At 55.9% G+C, this 21,687-nt stretch overlaps 2 protein-coding genes across 4 annotated transcripts; both read left to right on the top strand.

Moving 5' to 3' along the window:
• Positions 1 to 1,423: 1,423 nt before the first annotated feature.
• Positions 1,424 to 6,636, top strand: PRR14 (proline rich 14). Of its 3 annotated transcripts, none has more exons than XM_027527405.1 (12): positions 1,436 to 1,837; positions 2,599 to 2,670; positions 2,795 to 2,963; positions 3,541 to 3,662; positions 3,737 to 3,926; positions 4,212 to 4,255; positions 4,457 to 4,566; positions 4,856 to 5,444; positions 5,582 to 5,651; positions 5,735 to 5,826; positions 6,086 to 6,157; positions 6,248 to 6,636. In XM_027527405.1, the coding sequence occupies exons 1-12, from the start codon at positions 1,617 to 1,619 to the stop codon at positions 6,528 to 6,530; spliced, it is 2,034 nt and encodes a 677-aa protein (XP_027383206.1). In that variant the 5' UTR covers positions 1,436 to 1,616; the 3' UTR covers positions 6,531 to 6,636. The 3 variants fall into 3 exon arrangements, with proteins under 3 accessions (XP_027383208.1, XP_027383206.1, XP_027383209.1); XM_027527408.1 differs by lacking the exon at positions 1,436 to 1,837 and adding an exon at positions 1,986 to 2,197; XM_027527407.1 differs by lacking the exon at positions 2,599 to 2,670 and having other exon boundaries at positions 1,424 to 1,837.
• Positions 6,637 to 8,078: 1,442 nt separating this feature from the next.
• Positions 8,079 to 20,385, top strand: FBRS (fibrosin). The gene is made up of 18 exons (XM_027526828.1): positions 8,079 to 9,624; positions 9,922 to 10,101; positions 10,835 to 10,870; positions 10,989 to 11,018; positions 12,095 to 12,143; positions 12,235 to 12,535; positions 13,886 to 14,187; positions 14,393 to 14,598; positions 14,714 to 14,758; positions 14,964 to 15,059; positions 15,296 to 15,364; positions 16,125 to 16,154; positions 16,537 to 16,608; positions 16,919 to 17,039; positions 17,136 to 17,216; positions 18,061 to 18,144; positions 18,286 to 18,493; positions 18,589 to 20,385. Exons 1-18 carry the CDS (start codon positions 9,169 to 9,171, stop codon positions 19,166 to 19,168), a joined length of 2,946 nt encoding a protein of 981 aa, XP_027382629.1. The 5' UTR covers positions 8,079 to 9,168; the 3' UTR covers positions 19,169 to 20,385.
• The last annotated feature ends 1,302 nt before the right edge of the window (positions 20,386 to 21,687 follow it).

Below are 21,687 nucleotides of genomic sequence, written 5' to 3'. Positions count from 1 at the left end.
TGAGACCCAGAGTCTAACAGGGTCCAGGGATTCTGAAGAATAGATACATGGATGTGCCAATCTCCAGCCACATCACCTGCTCCACTGAAGGCTGGGAGGGGCCTCTAATCACTGATCACCACACACTGGCCTTGCCTGGGGTATGTACACAGGTAGTGCGTAAGGTAAGAGTTGTTGAAAGGGTAGTTACAAAGAGGGGTGAGGCAGGACTGTGAGGGTACGAAGGCTCATCACTGTTGGCCTGAGTTGAGGGCCAAGCCCTCCCCAACCAGATTCTCAGAAACCAGGCCCTTTCTTTAGCCTACTTCCTTTACCCTTGGCATTGACTTCTTCAGCAGACTTAGAGAATCAAAACTCAGATCAGGTTTGCTCTGCCCTTGAAAGCGTTTCATTAACCTGCAATCTGGGAAATACCTCTGTGTTTAAGCAGGCAGGTTTAAGTGAAAGCCTACAGGAGGCCTCTCAATTTACCAAGATGGAGAGGGATCTCTACTTAGAGCTGGATGCATTGCCATACCAGCAGGGACCCTCCTCATGCACCTGTGTAGCCAGCCCTGCTCCAGGGGAAGATAGAACACTTCTAGTTGAACCAGTTGTTGCTTATTCTCACCAGAAGTCTCATGATGGATTTCCAGAGGACCCAGCCAGCCTTGTACTACAGAGAGTGGCTGTAGTCCTAGGACACCTATCTGGTTGAGTCTTTCGTTACAGAGTTGGGGAGTCTTCACGTCCCACACCAACACTAACCAGTGCTGGTCTTTTTACATCATCCTTTCTGGGTCATTACTCTTATTACTCAATCCCATAGAAGAGAATTATGTTGGGCCGAGTCTTAATCTTCATTCAGGCCCGATTTTAGGCTTTAGTCTTTTTTGTTCTATCAGGAAAAATAAGTACTAGTTTGTACCAGCGAATCCTAGGGAAAGAGAACTAGTGGAGGCATGGGCTTTGGTAAAGCAGTGGGGGCGCGTTCACAGTCCAGAAGCCAGTACAAGCCCATTACCTACCCCCAACAGCAGGCTCCTGGTTTAAAAGTTTCACGAAGCAGCCTCTCTAAGCAGCAGGATCCCTGATCCCTTACTGCTAAGGATTATTTACACACCCCATCAGCCAGGCTCCTCTTCAGAGTGCTCGTGGGAACCCGTCCTCTATAGAAACCTCTCCTGTAGGAAGAGGTACATAACAGTCGGGTGAAGTGAACGCCCCAGCCTCCTCCTCACTTTGACTCAGCCCAGGCTCTCCAGGACACCGTGCGAGCAAAGAAGCTTGAGTCGGCACCAGCGCTAATCTCTGGCCCCGACCACCTCCTGCCAAACTTTTCCCTGGCAACCTGGTAACGTGATTCAGGAACCTAGAATGGAACTGGAAACCGACTCAATGGGGCCTCTCTAGGAAACTTTCACATATCGTTAGCACTCACTTCACGTTTATTGGTCTAAGAACGAAAGAACCGGAAGATGCCCTTAAAAAACGTGGCGGTAGTCTAGCTTCACCAGAGTTGTCTCAGTAGCTCTAGAAACTTGCCCTAGACTTCGGCCACTCGCCGGCCAGAAAAGAAGACGCCGTGCGGTCCACTTTAAGTTAATCGAGGACAGCACAATCTGGGTTCAACTATAATGGCGGCACCGCCCAATTGGCTTCTTACCCCTAGGCATGATGGCCGCCAGGCGGCTTCAGTTAGTTTCTCACCACCCCGGAAGACCAGGACCGGCGATTGGGCGGTGCCCAAAGGCTCCGAGAAGAAGGCCCTCGGCGGTTGGGCAGTGCTGGGTAAGACTAGTTTTAAAGGAGCCGGAGGTGGGAGCCGTCGAAGACCCGGGATCTGCGGGAGGCGGCGGTGAGCGGCGTGCGGGGGAGGGCACCGAGCGGCTGGAGAGAGGGCGGGAGGAGGGAGGGAAAGAAACTTTTGAGCCATCTGGACCCGGGCTGGGGAGAGCACTGGGCGGGGATCAGGGGAGGGCGGAGGGAGGGGGTCTGTGGGCGGGACCTCCCGGGATTGGAGTGAAGGGGTAACTGCTTGACAGTGGATCCCCGGGGATCCGGACTGAGTTCGTGATGCTCAAGCTCGGGCCGCCTCTGTCTGAGTGTAGCTTTACGGAGCCGAAGCTCACAGGGAGAGGAGGATACTCGCGCGGCGTCTGTTTGGAGGAACCGCGCTGGAGCATTGTGTCCGCGGGGATCCAGTCTAGGGGATCAGGTGGGAGGGAGGGCCGCCGGCTTGTGCGAGTATTGCTTCGGAGTGCTCAGCCACTCCCCGTGAAGAGATCCGGCGGAAACTGAGCCTCCGAGGACTGGGATCCCAGCTGATCCCGGGGATCTCAGGGCGGAATCTGCAGGGACAAAGGCCCCAGGAAGCTCGGCCGTGGGAGAACTGGGACCGCTGCAACTCAGATTCTCGCGGCTCAGACAGGGTGATCGCGGATCGCCGCGGCGGCAGAGGGGAGACACCCGTTCCCGGTAGCCAGGCGAGGGCGCCCTTACGCGCCCCAGGGCTCCGAACCGTGGGCTACCGGGAGCCGCGGGCGGACCATGAAGGGTGGAGCCCCACGGGAGGGGCTGGCCCTCACTCCCCGCTCCCCCGCTCCCCTCCTACCCCAGGCTGGAACCTGGGATCCCCCAGGGACTCCCCGGAGCCGCCGCTTCCCCCATGGACTTGCCCGGGGACTCCAGGTGAGAGCGCACCCCGCCCGCCTGTCTTGAGCCCGGGAAACGGGGAGCCTGGTGGCCGTACCGGGGAAACCACAGGGCCAACAACAGGCTTAGGCGACCGTCCTCTGCTTTTCTCATCCTTCAGCACGCCTGGCCGGCAGCGTCTGTGCCGCCAACCCCATGCTGGAGCATTATGGGGAGCCAAGAGCCCAAAACGGCCGAAACTGCAGCCTCTCGGGGCCCCTTCGCCCTTGGAAAAAGCCTCTCGGCGGGTCCTGGCCGTGGTCCTGGAAGATGTCATGGCTGCCCGCATGGTGAGCCTCTTGAACTGAGAGGCCCCCTTCTTCATCAGGTCCCCTCAGTAGGAAAGTCAAACTAGGTCAAGTGAAGATCACTGAGGTCCAAACACCTCATTCTCACACTCATCAGTCAGTCTCCCTAATGCTTTTTTTTTTTTTTTTTTTGCTTGGCTTTCACTTACTCCAACCTGGAATTGGGCAGGTCTCTGGTGCCAAAACCACATCCCCACAATTCTTAAGTGTGAGAAACTCCCCTGCTTTCTTCCCAGCCCAATTTCTAGGCAATCCTTGGGAAGCAGGCTGAGGTCTTTGGCTCCATTGCACAGATTAGAAAAACTGAGGCCCCAACTAGGCAATGACTCACTCCAGGTCACCCTGTCCTTTTCATTTATGCAAATAGCCTGGGTGACATTACCCAGGCCCCATACCAAGTAGCTCGGGCCATAACTGACCTCTTCTTTGGGGATTGCAAATGAATTCTAGCCACTATTTCTGTCATCTTGATGGCATAGGGCACTGTTAGGCATAGGGAGGCCCTTTTTGGTCCAGCTTCATTCTGTCACCTTCCTCTTGACATCTCCTCCTCTCTGAGGTCCCCCTGGAGCCCCAAGAAGAGAGTTCCACCCCACGACACCACAGCAACCATCGGGATTCTGTTCGCAGCCAGCCGCCTGCCTCACCACCCCGGCAGGCCATGTGGTCCCCACAAGCCAGGTGAGAATGGCAGAATGGGGGGGAGGAGCTGGGAACACAGCTGAGCCCCACTCATCTTCCCGTTCCCTCTCTAGGCCTCCCGACCCATTGCACCTATGTCGAGAGCCCTTGAGCCGTATCCGTCGGCCCCCTTCCACCCCAAGGCGGCAATCAAGGACAACACCTGGCCCAGACGAGGGGCCTTCACAAAAGGTGGACCAGGTGCACCAGCCCACCCTGGTGGTGATGCTGCAGGACATTGCCAGCTCCAGACCCCGAGCTGAGGTATGGGAACTTCAGGGAAAGATGTCAGGGGTTCAGTTGGGGGCAGGCATGTCACTGGGCATAGAAGAAAGTTGTGGGAGGACTATGTCTGGGGTGGATTTTGCTCAGAGAAAGGAGGATGGCATTTTAGATTGGAAGACATTGCCTGAACAAAGACCTATATGAAAAAGTCTTTAGCATGAACCCAGGCAGGCATCTGGAGACTGACAGAGTTGGGATAGGGGAGCTACGGAGGCCACAGGGGGCTTCCCTGCCTCCCCATAAACACCCCCTGTTTATATCCAGGGCTTTGCTGATGAGGCTCCCAACTTCATCATCCCAGCGAGAAGGTGAGAGGGCTGGGAAGGGATTATGAAGACGTGTAGGTGGCAGCTCTTATCCAGGCAGCCAAAGCTAGGGGCATCAGACTTTACATGTCCAGTGCTTCCTTGCAGCACCTTCAGAAGCATTAAGGGACAGGGGAGGTCCTGGCTCAGGTGGGATCTGAATGTGAAAGGTTCCTCTGCCTTTAACTTGCGCCTTCACCCCAGAGCTGAGCCCAAGGTGATGGTTCACCAGCCAAAGCCTCCGTCCAGGGACCTGCCAGCCCCATCCCGTCCATCTGCCCTGTCTGCAAACCCTCTGGCGAGCCCACCACCAGGTAAGGACTCAGATGGATGAGAAGGAGGGTTCTGGAAAATTCTAGCTGAGCTTAGAAGTGTCAGATGCAGAGGTGGGGATGGGGCTTAACTCCCTCTCAGGGTGGAGCTTGGTGTGTGAAGATGGAGTTTAGAGTTCAGAGACGTCTGAACTTCTGAATTTAAGCCTTGGTATTTTAGGGCTGGGCTTATTCCTCAGTGGGCAAAGGTTAGTGTTTGGGGGAGGGACTAAGGTTCCTAAGTGGGGCTTAGACAGGTCAGAATATGCACCTGACCCTCTCCTTTCCTCAGCCCCAGATCCTGTTCTGGAGCCCCCATCGACCCCACCGCCGTCCAGCCTTTTACGCCCCCGCCTCAGTCCCTGGGGCTTGGCCCCCCTCTTCCATTCCGTCCGCTCCAAGCTGGAGAGCTTTGCTGACATCTTCCTCACACCCAACAAAGCCCCGCGGCCCCCACCCCCATCACCCCCCATGAAGTTGGAGTTGAAGATTGCCATCTCAGAGGCCGGGCAGCCCGGGGCTTCTGAGGGCACTGTGACAGTCAGTCCCCGGCCCCCTATCCGCCAATGGCGGGCCCAAGACCAGAACCCCTCAGCAACTCTCACTAAGCCCTCTCTGGGCCGAAGCCACTCCTGCCCTGACCTGGGGCCCCCTGGCCCAGATCCCTGCAGCTGGCCCCCTGTTCCAGCCCCCTCAAGCCGGCCACGGCCTCGGCGGCACACGGTGGGTGGTGGAGAGATGGCCAAAGCCCCACCACCCCCTCGGCCCTGTCTCCGGAAAGAGGTCTTCCCTCTTGGAGGAGTGGGAGCCTCTCCTCCCCTCGTCACATCTTGTTCGTCTACTGCATCCACCTCTTCCTTCTCTGAACCTGCAGAACCCAGGTAGTGCTCTTGATAAACCCTCCTTAAAGCTCTGGCCACAGGAGGGGGCCCAGCCTCCTACCCTAGTATCCAGTGGGCAGGAGAGGGGGAGGCAGCTGGGAATGCTGTTTGGCTCTGAGCCTTGACCTTCTCTACAGGTTGAGCTCAACCAAGAGAAAGGAGCCAAGGGCCCCAGAAGACCAGGTGCTTCCAGATTCCGAGACCAAGGTAGGGGTACAGGTGAACGGGGAGGAGACAAGTGGGAGCCTGAGTCCACGCTGCACTTTTTACCCTCTGCCCCATCTCTGCAGACCATCGGGAAGGTTTCTCGATTCAGAATACGCAGGACACCGGCCCGTTCTCAAATAAACCTCACACCAATGGGGCTGCCTCGGCCAGTCAGGTGAGAAGCTTGTCGTGCATGGATCTGAAGCAGGTGTAGGCTCAGGTCCCCTGAGTGTGGCTCTGCTTCCTCTCAGTCAAGCTTGGAGGACTCCATTTGTTCTGGACGTGGTTTGCATATAGAACCATCTGTCTGCCTCAGGCAGCACTCCTGGCTCCTGACAGATCCAAGAAACTGAAATATAGACCAGGCCTTATTTATCCCTTCTCCAGGCCCACTAGCCCCAGGTTTCTCAGTGACGTCTGCTCTTGGCTCGTAGGTTGAACAAGAAGGAGTTCAGCTTGGAAGAAATTTACACCAACAAGAATTACCAGTCACCCACAACCAGGAGGTGAGAAACTTTGAAGGCTTAGGGGTGACAGAGGGAAAACTGGAATCAGGGGGCATGCTGGTAACCTGGACTCCTCCCTGCCTGGTCCAGGACCTTTGAGACCATCTTTGAGGAACCCCGGGAGCGCAATGGGACTCTGATTTTCACCAGCTCAAGGAAGCTCCGGCGGACTGTAGAATTTCGGGACAGCAGTCTTCCTCGATCCCGGCGGCCATCTCGAGGGGCCCGGGCTACAGCTGGCAGGACCCTTCCTCCCAGTCTGGCCCCCAGCCCAGATGTAGAACCCCTGCTGCAGCAGCGACTCCAGGAGCTGGACGCCTCACTCCTGGAGGAGGAGGAGGAAGGGGATCAAGATCAGCCCCATCGGACTTAGAAGCTCCATTTGTCTGTCCATGCGTCCTGAGGGGGTGGGGGGAAGTCTCTGAGGCAGTTATAATTTTTTCTCTATATTTCTAGTAAAGTTTTCGATATGTTTCTGATTCTTCTGTATGTCTCTAGCAGAGTTTGAGATTCACTGCCAGTACTGGCTGATGTTTCTACTTTGGCCTGTAAAACTGGGAAATGAGGGTGGTACCAGGAAAGACCATGAAGTGGGATATAGGGAATGGGGTAGAGGAATGGTCATTGGAGATACCTTCTTGGATTGAGAATTTTCCTATGCAGAGGGATACTTCTGAATCTGCTCCAGAAGATATTGTGACTCTGGACCCTGGTCAGGGACTGAGGGAATGCCCTGGTGGTCTAGGGGTTAGCATTCCATGTTTCCATTGCAGGGGCTGCAGGTTCCATTCCTGGTTGGAGGACTAAGAGCCTGCACACTGCGTGGCACAGCAAAAAAAAAAAAAAAAAAAGGAAGAGGCTGAAAGTCCTAGAGTGGACTAAAGCCCTGTTCTAGATAGCCCTGAGTTCCTTCTAACACACAGGCCAAGAATCTGTTGTTGGATTCAAGAACTAATAATAATCAGCTATAAGTAAACACCTACAACAACCTGTCATAGGTACTTGACCTACAAATAGCCCTAAAGAATTATACCCATTTTATACATGAAAAAGCAAGCTGTCATAATGTTCACATTAAAAGGGAAACCCAGGGAACCAGAGAACACAAGCGGCACACTACATCTTTCGTAACTTAAAGGTAGAATAGTGGCCAGGAGCACAGACTGGAGCTAAGCTTCCTGAGTAAATCCTGCTTAGGAAACTGAAAGTTTATCAATTCCCCTCTCCTGTAAAATGGGGCTGATGGTAGTACCTTCCTAAGAGATTTCTGTCAAATGAGTTCCTATGTGAGAAAGTGTCTGGCACACAATGCAAACTGTTTTTATCTTGTTAGCACGCAGACCCCAGGCCCGCACTCCTGCACCGAGCAATAACTGGACGCGAAAGCTTCCTTTACGCTCGACTGGCGCTCAAACCGCGTGCTCTAACCACCCGGCACGGCGGGGGATCCCGCTGAGCGGCCAGCCTGATGGTTGTAGCATCACGCGCGTGCGCGAGAAGCCAGACAGCCTGTGGACTAAGCCAAGCGGCAGAAAGGGAGAGAACACATAACTGGCAGTGTACAGTGTCCTTCCGCGGCCGCGCGCCACCCAGCGGCCAACTGTCCCCAACGACTCGCACTATAGATCCAGATCCTCGGCTAGACGCCGTCAGGAGAGTAGCCAATAAACGAAGAGCAGGAAGAGGCGGGGTCATCTGGAGGACCGCCCCAAGCGCCTACTTCTAACCAGTTGAGTCACAAGACTTGATGAGGGGCGGAGCTAATCTGACGTATACCAAATCCAAGATTTGAGGGCGGTTACATATTACTCCCTCCCTCCCGCGTTTGACTCCGCCCCTTCGACTTGACGTACACTTCTCAGCCTATCAACGGCTAAGCCTGTAGGGGGGTGAGGGGAAGGGGGCGAAAAGTGGGAGGAGACAGAGAGAGGAAGGAGGCGTAGGCTGAGGAGGAAGAGGGAGGAGGGGCAGGGAAGTCCTGGCGGTGAAGAGGCCCAAGACTCCAAAGGAGACGACAGGAGGGTGAGCTGGAGCTCCCCAGCTGCCCAGCTGCCGTTCCGGATTCTTTAAGGCGAACGTCAGACAGAGACGGAGGAAAGAAGGAAGAGAATTTTATGTCGGCAGACAGACAAGCTCTACCCGTCACCGTTGCCTCACATCCGGGGCTTTGGAGGGCTGGCCCCTCGGCCCCGCCCCCCACCTCGCGCCTTTCATGGCGACCGGAGGCGGAGGCTGGAAGAGCTGGGCCTGGAAGAGGCCCCTTTAAATCTCCTTAAAGGGGTGGCCACCTATCTCGGCGGACTACAACGCCAGCCTTTAAAGGGGAAGCCGCCGAACAGACGCTGACAAATTGAGAACTGTGCTGTTGGGAGAACTGGAGCGAGCAGAGGATTCTCATCGCCACTTCTCAAAGCAAGAAGTCCTTTAAATTCAACTTAAAGGGGAAGTGGCCGTTTGTGGAGGACTAGAAACTAACTCCCGAGCCCTTAAAGGGGCGGCCTGCTGTTTGGAGAACCTGGGACTCCTTAAAGGGGTGGCCTCTTTTAGCCGGAGGACTTGAGGCACTTTTAAAGGGGAGGTCGACGTTTCGGGGCGAGCTTTCGGCCCCTTTTAAAGGGGTGGCCCTTCCTCTTCTTCGGGGAGACTTGTCTCGACCCCTGGTAGGGGGCAGCCACCGAACTAGGCCGGTCGGACACCGTCGGGTCGTCTTAAAGGAGTCAGAGACTGGACAACTTAAGGCCTTGCCTTAAAGGGACGGCCGCCCCGTTTTCGCTGTCTCGGCCCCGCCGGCCCCACAGGGGGGGCTCTCGGGCTTGTCGCCCCGGGGGCGGCGCCGGCTCCCTGGGCCTTGGCCTTGGGGCACGCTCGGGGCGAGCAGATCCTGTTTTAAAGGGAAAGCCGTGGCCCTCTCGTCCCTGTGCAGCCGCCAGCGCCGCGCCTGCGACCCCGGGCCTGCGGACAGGCCGCTCCGGGGCCCGCCGCCTCCGGATGCGGCGCTGAGGGCGGTCGCCATGGAGACGGCAGCGGCCGCGGCCCCGGGCCCGGGCTGGGCCGCTGAGGGGGAGCGGCGGCGGCGGCGCTGCTCGCGCCGAGACCGAGACCGGGAGCAGCGGCGCCGCCGAGGTCCCGGCGGCGACGCGCCCCGGGCCCTGTTGGCCGCCCCGCGCGGCTCCTCGTCCTCGTCGTCGCCGCCGCCGCCGGCCAGGCCGTGGTCGTCAGCTTCGTCTGGAGAGCGGCCCGGAGGCCCGAGACGGCGGCGGCCGCGTCCCAGGCCTCGGCCCCCGCGACCCCGAGCTCGAAAGCGGCCTGCTGGCTCGGGCAGCCGCGGGGAGGAAGAGGAGGAGGAGGAGGAGGGGGGCGCAGACGATGGGGAGGCCGAGGAAGAGCCTGAGGAGGAGGAAGAAGAAGAGGAGGACTTGATCGATGGCTTCGCTATCGCCAGCTTCGCCAGCCTCGAGGCCTTGCAGGTGGGGCCTGTTGGGGCCGGGGACCTTTGGGGGGCTTCAGAGGGCCCGAGAGAAGGGTACGGTGCCTGGAGTGGGTGGAGTTGAGGGGGGAATGCTGGCACCCCAAACCAGAGCAACCGGCTCCTCTGGCCAGGCCTCTGCCCCACCCTGGGGTGGGAGGAGGTAGAGCTAGTCTCCAGGGACCAACCAGGTTACCGGGCCCGAGAGCCACTTTGGTAACTTGGTCACCCCTAGAGAGGTGGGGAGCTTTCCTTTCTCCACCATGTATGTACTTTAGTCCCACCTCCTCCTCCACAGAAGGATGCGTCTCTTCAGCCCCCAGAGCGACTGGAGCATCGGCTGAAGCATTCTGGGAAGCGGAAGAGGGGGGGCTCCAGTGGGGCAACTGGGGAACCAGGGGACAGCTCTGATCGAGAGCCTGGCCGGCCCTCTGGGGATCGGGCCCGAAAATGGCCCAATAAGAGGAGGAGGAAAGAGGTGAGCTTGTCCCAGATCCCTGTCCTTTAAAATTCTGAGCCGAATGTTCTTCACATAGACCCATTTTCCATCAGCAGTGCTGCTACCCATGGTGAAGTGACCCCAGTCTCTCAGGTCAAAGAGAGAGGCAGAGCATATTTGAGCGCCCACTGCCCCATCCCGGACTGATAAAGACATGTCCACAGTCAGACTTTCCTGCTTTGGGCTGATACTGGGTCTGCCTTGAACATATTGATAATTCAGAGATGTATCAAAAGGACGTAGTTGAATCGTAAATTAGATATGGTCTCTGCACCCCTTTTCAAGTCAGTGTCAGTCTAGTAGGAAAGAATCTTTGAGCAAACACCTAGACCAAAACTTGAGAGGCACCAGAAGGTAGAGATCTGGGAGAGATGCTGCAGAAACCCACATGAGGAAGCCACTCATTCTGCCTGGGGGATGGGAGGAGGGTTGTGGTTAGGGAAAGCCCCCTGGGATGTCTTAGTCAGGCCTTGAAGGATAGTCATAAGTTGCTGAGAAGAGAAATAGGGCTAAGTTGTTTTGGGCAAAAGCGCAGAGATGTGAGAATCTGGTAGATTTGAAAAGTTGCCAGAGCATTGGGAACTGGGTGGGGAATAGAAGGAGACTGAGAATAGATCATGAGGGGCCTTCAGTGCCTTGCCAGGGAGCTTAGACTTTATCCAAAGGCCTCGCCAGCCAGCCTCCCTTACCTCTGGACTCTGGTCTTTCTCAGGCCTCCTCCCGTCATTCTCTGGAAGCTGGATACATAGTAAGTGCTCTCCACCTGTATGGGCCCCTCCCCGTTCACTCCCTGTCTGAAACACCCCTTGACCTTGGGCCCCCCTTCTCTTCCCTGTTTTGACACCTCTGTCTTTCCTTCTCCCCAGTGTGATGCAGAAAGTGATCTGGACGAGAGGGTGAGTGGGGCTAGAGCTTGTTGGGTGGGCAGTATTACAGCTCATAAAATGAACTGTGCCTTAAAGGTCTCCTTGTACAGCAGACAGAGTCTTCCCTTAAGTGGGGAAAGGGAGTTAAGTCGAGCCAGAAATGGATGTTTGGGGAGGATGCATGGGACAGGTAGGCAGGTTGGGGGGTGGGGGGGATTGAGAAAGTAAATGACAAGTTTTATTTGGTAATTGGAGCCAATTGACCAAAGAATCAAAGGCCTATGCCTTGCTATGCTATCCTTTCCAAAGCACTTGGAGATACCAGTGGTTCTCCATGGAAACCCAGGGTGGCTATGGAACCCAGTTGGTTCTTCCTGCTGGTTATTGGTCTGCTCCTATAGATTACAGTCTGTAGACAATAGTCGTGGCAGTGAGGACACTAAACTATTGTACACAGTGTAAGAACGTAAGCTATAAAGGTGTGTTTCATTTTGCTTTTAGGGCTGATGTGCTAGCTTTCAAAGTGTGTCCTAGCAGTTGATGTTCTTCTCCTGTCACTAACTAAACGTGTATTCTCTGATGTATGTCTTGCTGTAGTTTAAAAAGTTGACTGGACAGGGACTTCTGTAGTGAAGCAAATAGTCTTTGTCCATCTGATCGGGGCACAAGTGGGAGACTGGGAGCCTATTGTCAAGAGAACCTGAGTCTGAGTTTTTATGAAGAATCTCCAGATTTCTAAGTATTCGCAGTTAGTTTAAAACTTTTGGTGACATTTACGGACCAAATAGATCTATAAGCCTGGTAGACAGTCTGGGCCAGCAGTTAGTGATATCTGACATTTTTGCCTTGATTTACCTGTTTCTCGGTTACTTCAGTACTGCCTCAATTCAATCTTCCTGGCCTATCAAATGCGCAGGCTTAGTTGCTCTACCCTTTTCCCCAAGCATTGGGCCTCCTAGAGCCCACAGTCTTGAGTGGATTTCAGCTAAGCTGATGGAATAGACTTGTCCCCACTACCAGTGCCTAGCCAACTCCAGAGGCTGTTGGCCTTCCTGGGTGAAGGCCTGACCTGACCAGAACCTGACTGTGTCCCTATCCTTCCCCAGGTCTCCGATGATGACCTCGACCCGTCCTTTACTGTCTCAACCAGCAAAGGTTGGTCCCAAGGGCTGGGGTTGGAGATACGGGAGGGAAATTGGGTAAGCATGGTCCTTAACTGAATATGTTTGCCGTCCTGCCCTCACAGCCTCGGGCCCCCATGGCGCCTTCAATGGGAACTGTGAAGCAAAACTCTCCGTGGTCCCTAAAGTGTCGGGCCTGGAGCGGAGCCAGGAACAGCCCCCAGGGCCCGACCCGCTGCTAGTGCCTTTCCCCCCGAAGGAACCACCGCCTCCACCAGCCCCTCGGCCTCCTGTCTCACCCCCTGCACCCCTGCCGGCCGCCCCCAGTCTGCCACCCCCACCCCAGCCCCAGCTGCAGCTTCGGGTTTCGCCTTTTGGCCTCCGCACTTCCCCCTATGGCAGCAGCCTGGACCTCAGCACTGGCAGGTGAGTGATCGGGAGGTCTGGCCAGGTCTGGAAAGGCCTAGTCATTTTGCTGCCAACCCCTGCATTCTGTGTCTGGGGACATGGGTTGGTTCCTATGGGATATCACTTGAAAAGGGATTTGGGGGCTAAAAAGTTTGAGAGATACTGTGGAACAAATTTAAAGAGATTACTACAGGACTTCTCAGAACCCTTTATACGTTGACTTGCAGAGGAATCCAGTTTGTGCCGTTTCCCAATTTTATTCCCCAAGTTTTTTTTTTTTTTGTAAGGCACATCTCTTAGGAATAGTGTTGTTTGGAACATACTTTGGGAAATGCTGACATAATGTCTAAGAGTGCTGACTTTGGTGTTATTCAAACCTGGATTCAAATTCTTACTCTGCCGCTTAATGGCTGTGTGATTTTTGACAAGTCACTTAACCTCTCTGAGCCTCAATTTTTTCTTTTTGTAAAGTGAAATAATAATAGTACCTTCATTGTAAAGCTGTTGTGAGGATTAATTATGAGTTAATGCAGTGTTTCCCAAAGTGTGTACACACTTTTGTTAGTGGTGTGCGAGGGAATTTTAGATGGTATGTGAGTAAAATTTTTTCAGTTTTGATGTGTTTAAAAAAAAAATACAAGTAGTACCTCAGCCCCTTAATTTTACACATTGCTGTTTGGTGAGGCCAAGTGGAAAAGAAACTGAGTTAAGTTTAAAGAAGTAAAAGATACAAGGGGTCCCAGGGATGCGGCAGCAGTTGGGAAGGTGATGTGGAATGTTGGAGACTTGGATTAGCATGTAAAGCAGATGACAGCACTTGGCATACAGTAAGTGCTCAGTAAAGGGTAAGAGTTAATGACACTTCAAGGATTGATGCAATTTTTGTTGTTATCATCATTTTTCCCCTTATTGAGAAAACTAAGGCTCAGAGAGAGGCAGTGACTTGCTCAAGGTCACCCAGGGTGTTGATGGCAAGATGGGCCTAGAATTCAGGCCTCCTGACTCCTACACCAGTCCAGCGCAGCGCTGCTTCCACTGGCTTCGGGTGGGAACCCAGGTGGCCTGTTGTAATTAAGCGTCAAAGTGAATGATGTTTTGTGCTGTGATTGAGTCAGAAAAGGGAAAGACCAGAGGCGTCAGAAGCAGCTGTGTGGAAGAAGAGACAGGAGGAGGGGGGTTTGTTGGGTGTGGGAGGTACCTCCGTCTGAGGATGGGTTCCCTGGGTGAGGGGTAGGGGTCCTGGGGGCCAGGTTCTACCACCTTCCATGTTGGAGAACCAGGGTCAAGGTATTTCCCAGGCTTCTGACCCCCTCCCGTCAGAGCTGGCACCTCCCAGCCCCTCACTCATCTCCCCACTTCTCTCCCCAGCTCTTCACGGCCGCCCCCCAAGGCCCCGGCCCCTCCCGTGGCTCAACCTCCCCCCTCATCATCCTCTTCGTCCTCTTCCTCCTCATCTGCCTCCTCCTCGTCCGCGCAGCTCACCCACCGGCCCCCGACGCCCTCACTGCCCCTGCCTTTATCCACCCACAGCTTCCCCCCTCCTGGGCTTCGGCCCCCCCCACCACCCCACCACCCCTCCTTGTTCTCCCCTGGCCCCACCCTGCCCCCACCCCCACCCCTGCTGCAGGTGCCAGGGCACCCTGGGGCCTCAGCCGCTAACGCCCTTTCTGGTGAGTTTGGGATCCTGGCCGGGGGGCGAGGGGCCATGGCTCTGGGCTTGGGCCCATTTGACTTCGGGGCATCTGGACCTTAGCAGGCAGCAGGGCTTGAGGAGGGAGTGGCCCAAGGCCAGAAGGGAAGGCCAGTCACCCGGGCCCTAGGAGGCTGCCATGGTGGCTACAGATGTTAAAGCCTTCTCCCCCTCCCCTCCCACAGAGCAGGACCTGATCGGCCAGGACCTGAACTCTCGCTACCTGAATGCCCAGGGTGGCCCCGAGGTGGTGGGGGCAGGGGGCTCGGCCCGGCCCCTGGCCTTCCAGTTCCACCAGCACAACCACCAGCACCAGCACACCCACCAGCACACCCACCAGCACTTCACCCCTTACCCCCCGGGCCTGCTGCCACCCCACGGCCCCCACATGGTGAGCTCCTCATTGGGCCAGTGATGAGACTCAGAGACCTGGGGGGAGGGTGTGGCTTCCAGGGGAAAGCCCTGGGTTCTTGGCTGGCAGCTTACTCTTCCCTTCTCTTCCCTAGTTTGAGAAATATCCAGGAAAGATGGAAGGCCTTTTCCGGCATAATGTGAGTGTGTGTGTGTGGTGCGTGGGCATTGATATATCAGTGTGTGTGGCCCTGACTGTGGGGGTCCAGTCTTCAGCTTCCAAAGCAAGAGCCTTGAGCCTGGGGGAGGGTGGGGGGTCTAGGGTGGAGGCCAGAGGACCAGTGAGCAGACCCGCCCTGGGCTCCACCTCCACCCCCAGTTGGACTAGTCCCCTTCTCTCCACAGCCGTACACGGCCTTCCCTCCCGCAGTGCCCGGCCTCCCTCCGGGCCTCCCGCCGGCTGTCTCCTTTGGCTCCCTGCAGGGGGCCTTCCAGCCCAAGGTGAGCTCCCAACCCAGACACCACCACCACCTCCCACCCCTTACAAACCCAGACACCCCCAGAACCATGTACCTTCTAATTGCCCCAAACCACGCCCCTCCTCCTGCCCTCACCCTGTGGATCCAGGTTTTTTCAAAGCCATACTCCCTCCCAGTCCCAGCCCCCAGCTTGATTCTAGCCCCCTTTTATGCCTGGCATCAGCTCCTCTGACTGATCCCTCCACTCCCCTTTCTCAGAGCACGAACCCCGAGCTGCCACCACGACTGGGGCCAGTGCCGAGCGGGCTTCCCCAAAAGGGGACACAGGTGAGGGGGGTCAAGGCAGGTCCTCAGGGAGCTCGAAGATCTGTTGAGGGAGAGCAGTGTTGACTTGAGAGTGACCCCCTGATCCCTCTTTTTAATATGTGATCAGGGGTATCCCTGAGAATCTGAGGAGAGGGAATTTCTGTCAGTGAAGAGTTTCTCAGGCATGAGGGATAGGAATTTTGTGAAGTTGCCCCAGAAATAAGATTATAGGACAGTAATTTTTATAAGAGTTTTCAGGTTTTTTTAAGTCACAGCATTCTATTTTTCCAAATGACATCACACTAGGAAGTTCTGTTCTTAACGAAAAGATAAGCTGCCCCTTTGTGACGAGACATGGGCAACAGCCTTAAAGCCCAGGGCTCTGGGAACATGGTGAAAAGCATAGGATATAGTTCCTAAAGAGACTAGTCCAGAGGTTTTCCAGCTTGTTTTAACAATTGTAAAGGTATTTTTCTAAAGAAATCTTAAGCAGTTGCTCATTATACATGAAGTTGTCAGTCAGAGAGCTACTCTTTGAGAAACCTGCTGCCCACTAACCCATTCTACAGCCTTCCAGGCAGGGCACCTCCTTGGGGCCAGGTTCAGTAACTTGGTACTGGAAGGGAGATGCCTGGAGTTGGAGAAGCGGGGAAAAGGAAAGGTTTGAGGGTACCACACGAGAGGTGCTTGGGTGGGTGGGGTACTGGGGACTATGGAGATGAGGTGCCCAGGTCAGTAAACAGGTTTGAACTGCCGCCAATCTCTGCTTTGCCCTTCCCAGATCCCTGACCATTTCCGGCCACCTTTGAGGGTGAGTTTGGTGAGGACCTCAGGCTGCATGAGGCTGGGGGCTGGTGTCAGCGTGTTTGTCTGAGGGGTGGGTTTTGCTTGGGAATAAGCCAGAAGCCCAAGACATGGAGGCAGCCAGATGGAACAGCAGGAAACGAAAGGCTTGCAAACCGCAGGCCCGGGTTCACACATAGCAGGCCGTGGGACCTTGGGCAAGACTGTTTCTCTCTCTGAGCCTCAGTTTCCTAGGCTGTGAAATGAACCTAGTCCTAACCCTTCACTTGTAGGGGTTGACAAGTGGGGATGTTGTATGGCGATGCTGGGCCCAGGGCCAGGTCTGGAGTGGGTGATGAGTGAACGTTCTTTCCTTCCCTTTCCCTTTGGTCATCCTTCTGGGGCGGCAGAAACCAGGGAAGTGGTGTGCCATGCACGTGCGCGTGGCTTACATGATCCTGAGACACCAGGAAAAGATGAAGGTACTGGGGCCAGAGGGCTGGGGAGAGCGGGCCTGCCTGAGCTCTGGGTGTCTACCTTCAGTGGAGCTTGGCAGAATCTTGGCCAGAAATGTCCTCTCCTATCCTTGGTCACTGCCTGAGCAATTCCACAGTCAGTACTAGGTTCTCTAGCTAACTGGGGGGTGGTCAGAGAAGGTTTGGAGAGAGGCAGAGACCCACCCTCGCCCTCCCTTGGCACCAGCCAGCTCTCGGAGGGGGCCTCAGGGTGGAAGAGCAAGAGCGGGACCACACCTGCCTCCTCACTCACTGCCCCTCTCCCTGTCCCATGCAGGGCGACTCCCACAAGCTTGACTTTCGGAACGACCTCCTGCCCTGCCTTCCGGGGCCCTATGGGGCCCTGCCCCCTGGGCAGGAGCTCTCCCACCCGGCCGCCTCCCTCTTCACTGCGACTGGTGAGTCTGGCCAGCCCTCTCTGGGCCTGAGGGTGCCCACCTGTAGCCCAAGGCCCACCTTGCACACACTCAGCCTCATCCGCCTCTCTGCCCCAGGTGCCGTCCATGCTGCAGCCAACCCTTTCACGGCAGCTCCCGGGGCCCATGGACCCTTTCTGAGTCCCAGCACCCACATTGGTAAGAGCCAAGGGCATGTTGGGCAACCCAGGCCTTGACCCTGACTTCTTGGAGGTGTTAAGCGGGGGATTGAAATTAAACCTGAGAGGCAGCTGGAATGGAGGGTAGACCTGGGTCCACTTGCTTTGTGACCTCAAGCAAGTTACTCTCCCTGCTCTGAGCCTTGATCTTACAGTCTGTAAAATGGGATAACGAAGGGCAGAGTCATTGCCCAGCTCAGTCACTGTCTGAAATAGCCAGGAGTAGTGGGGAGAGGCGTGTGGAGGAAGGCTGTGCAGCATGGTCCCTGGCTCCCAGTGGTCTCCGCCAGCTTCTTGGAGAGGTTTATCCTAGTTTGGATGAACAAGGAAGAATTGAGCCGGCTGGCCCAGGGAAAGGTGTTCTAGAAGAGGCAATTGTGAGATTTCCCCAGCTGGCAGGTTAGGTGTTCTCACGGCCATGTAACATACACACACAGTCAGGGTTCAGTTGCATGTGGGTGGGAGGCAGCTAGCAGAGGTTCTTCAGGGGAGTGGCTGGCTGTTGAGTTGGCCTGGGTGGCGGGTATAGGGGAATGTGGGGTAAGAGCCTGACCTTGGAGTCAGAGGCCTGGATTAGGGGTACCGCTCGCAGGTTAGATGACCATTGATGGGCAAGTCACTTCACCTCTCTGAGCCTGTTTGATCTTCCTTAAATGGGAATGATCCCACCTCCCTCATGGAACTTATGCTGTTAAACAACACATTGCACATTAAACCTCAGTACCTTTCCAGGGCCTGCTTGCTGACCAGCCTCTTTGCCAGTCCATGATGCCTGCTCGGAGCCGGCCGCCCAATGCTCTGACCGTCCCCCCTTTCTCCCACAGATCCCTTTGGGCGTCCCACAAGCTTCGCCTCCTTGGCTGCCCTCTCCAACGGGGCCTTTGGAGGCCTGGGCAGCCCCACATTCAGTGAGTGCTGGAGGGGATGGGGAGGGGTGGGGTGGGGACTAGGGCGGTGGGTTGCTGTGCTCAGGCAGGGGGCCAGGAGGGTGCCTGAGTGGGCCCTACCACCCCTGGCTCCCATTGTCTTTTGCTCTGTCCTCTGTCTAGACTCCGGCGCCGTCTTTGCCCAGAAAGAAAGTCCAGGGGCCCCACCAGCCTTCGCCTCCCCCCCAGACCCATGGGGCCGCCTGCACCGCAGTCCTCTGGCCTTTCCTGCCTGGGTCCGGCCCCCTGAGGCCGCCCGGACCCCGGGCTCAGACAAGGAGCGGCCGGTGGAGCGGAGGGAGCCCTCTCTCACCAAGGAGGAGAAGGACAGGTGTGGCTTCACGTGCTCCCCACCTGCCCAGCCCTCAGCCTGCTGCCCACCATCCATCTAAGCTCCTTCATCCTCTCCTTCCTCACCTCCCCCAGGGACCTCCCCTTTTCCCGGCCCCAGCTCCGAGTTTCTCCTGCTACTCCCAAGGCCCGGGCTGGTGAGGAAGGAGCCCGGCCCACCAAGGAGTCAGTGCGGGTAAAGGAGGAGCGAAAGGAAGAGGCTGCCGCCGCCGCCGCTGCCGCTGCTGCTGCCGCCGCTGCCGCCGCCGCCGCTGCCACCACCGGGCCCCAAGGCCTTCACCTGCTGTTTGAGAGGCCCCGGCCACCCCCATTTCTGGGCCCTAGTCCTCCAGAGCGCTGTGCTGGCTTCCTGGAGCCAACCTGGTTGGCTGGGCCCCCTCGCCTCGCTAGGCCGCCCCGCTTCTACGAGGCGGGCGAGGAGCTGACTGGACCTGGGGCCGTGGCCGCCGCCCGCCTCTATGGTCTGGAGCCTGCCCATCCCCTCCTCTACAGCCGCTTGGCTCCGCCGCCACCACCGACTGCGGCCCCAGGAACCCCTCACCTTCTCAGCAAGACCCCACCAGGAGCCCTTTTGGGGGCACCACCTCCGCTTGTGCCCGCCCCCCGGCCCAGTTCCCCTCCTCGGGCCCCTGGCCCAGCCCGGGCTGACAGGTGAGGGAAGGGGAGGGGCAGGGGCATAGCTCCATCCCCCCTTTCTTCTGACATGGTTCTAGAGCTGAGGTTTTCGAGCCAGGGCTGGAGGGCAGAGATCTTGACCTCACCAGCCACCTCTGAGGTCATGGAATCTGGGAGCAGAAGTCCCAACCCCCATGAGATCACGCATCAGTTGGACCTTGGGGTCACTGGGAGGGCAGAGGTCACAAGCCTCTAGAGAGGTATGTGTGTGTGTGTGTGTCTGTGAGAGAGAGTGTGTGTGTGTGTGTGTGTGTGTACTTGAGAGTGGGGGTCATTTCAGAGGTCACATCTCATGATCTCCTGAGGTGCACCATCGCCCCTTCTGAGGGCCCCTAGGCCCTTGGCCCGCCTCGCCAAGGGCTCACTAAGCCAGAGGCCAAAGTGCCCCCCTCCTCGTCACCTACCACCCAAGTCCTCATGCCCTCTCAGGGCTGGGGGAGGAGGGGCTAAAGGAAGGGGGGTTCCGTGTACATATTTATCTCCCCTTCCACATAGCCCCCCAGACCTTTTGTACATTTTTACAGGGGTGCCCCTCCCAATAATCCCCCTTCCTGGTTAATTAAATCCTAAGACTGGTGCTGTGTTCCTAGCCTCTGGCCTCTCTGTGGGGGGAGGGGGAATTGAAGGGGGAAGAGCTGGGAGGGGACAGGCAGGAACCCAGGGGTTATTCCTGGGAATACGGGGACCAACAGGGGAAGGGACCTGGGTACCTAGGCCAGAAAGAAGGGCAGATGCTTCATGCTTGACTGACAGCCCGGGTTCCCCCACCTGCTCCTGTTACCTCTGTGCCCCCCCTCCCCAAAGGCGCAACCTCTAAGCTTCATACTCCACCTCTTAGTGGCTTGGTTCCCCCCCACCCACTCTATTCCAAGTGCCCCCAGGATTCCTGGGCCCTGCTCTCCAGAACCCTGTCCCCCAGAACCCTGCCTCAGGCTGAGTAGGGGCCAGAGAAGGTCACCATGTACCACACACCAAAGAAGGGGGTCGGCCTGGGGGTGGGCCACATAGGCAGCTTCTTCAGCAGCCTCTTGGCAGCAGCCCCAGCCTTCCCAAAGCAGCAGTGCCCCCAGGCTGGGGCCCAACCTAGAAGGCAGGGGTTGATTTAACAAAAACATAACGTTGACTTTTTTTCCCCGGTGGGGCTTATTCTGTAACATGACTTGCGGATATTTATATAAAAATGAGTGTTACAATGAGGCCCCTTGGCTCCTCTTTGAGTGTGTTTGGATCACCTGGGTGGGTATTGGGCTGGGTCCTGGGGTCAGGGAGGGATGAGGACAGTACTGCCCATGTCCTGATGAAGGTTTTACCCTCCTTCCCACCTGGGCAGTTTGTTCTCCCTCTGGAGGGGTTGGATTGGAGTGCTGGGCAGTGAAGTTTTTCATAACTTTTTGACCGCGAGGACTACGTACTCCAGTTGACCCTTGAGCACAGGTTTGAGCTGCACAGGTCCACTTACATGTGGACTTCGGTCAACAAATACGTCTTATAGTACCGCGCGATCGATGGTCGGGTGACTCCATGGATGTGGCACCACAGACAGGGAGGGCCAGCTATAGCACTTGAGCATCTATCAACACACCCAAGGCACATACCCTTCCAGAGGTAACCACCGTCAATCATTTGGTATTTGTGTTCACCTGCACATGTATATGAACACGCATAGTAACTAGTGTTAGATGTGTAATTTTTTTGATTGATTTTTTAAATACATGGTCATTATAAAACTATAAGTACACAAATACTTAGTACAAAGAAAAAATGCTTTATAATCCCATTCCTCAGAGATGGCCACTGTTAACTTGGGCATATTCCTCCAGTTACTTTACTTGGTATTCTTAAAATATTACAAAAAAATGGGATCCTGTGAAATGTACTATACAGTTAACGTTCTTTGGTATAATCATTCAAAAAGCAAGTGACTACTAAACTAAGCTACAAAAGCTGGCTCTCACCCAAACTACCCAGAATTGACTTGTTCCAAGTGTACCCATCGATCACCTTAGGAAAGACAGATCCAGCGTCCTCTGCCACCGCCACACATACCTGACTTCTCGGGAGGACTCAAGCCTAGTTCATGCTGACAAGTCAGAAATGGATTGGCCAGGGGAAGCTTGGCTTGCACACAAGGTTTCACCGGCAGTTCTTGTTCTCAGCTTCTCTTGAAAACTCATCTGTTGACACTATACCTACTTCCCCTATGACTGTCCTTTGAGATGGGGCGTATTCTCTCCAGATTGCCACTGTCCTTTCCAATCCATTGTTTAGGAACAGGCCATTGTCATGATTCCTGGCACCTCCCTGGTCCCCATAAGCATTTGGGTGTGGAATTCTCAGGGAAATACTTTCTAGACACGTATATCCAATGTCTCCTAGATCTCTCCCACAAGTGCCTCAGATCCCTGATGCTGTGCACCACCTCACCCCTACTCCATTTCTACCTCTGAGAGTTATAACAGAGTCAAAGTCAGAAACCTCCACTGTCTGCCTTTTATTCCT

The sequence above is a fragment of the Bos indicus x Bos taurus genome, chromosome 25 (assembly GCF_003369695.1).
Source record: "Bos indicus x Bos taurus breed Angus x Brahman F1 hybrid chromosome 25, Bos_hybrid_MaternalHap_v2.0, whole genome shotgun sequence".
NCBI classification, from domain to species: domain Eukaryota; kingdom Metazoa; phylum Chordata; class Mammalia; order Artiodactyla; family Bovidae; genus Bos; species Bos indicus x Bos taurus.
This window is presented reverse-complemented; position numbering and strand designations above follow the sequence as displayed.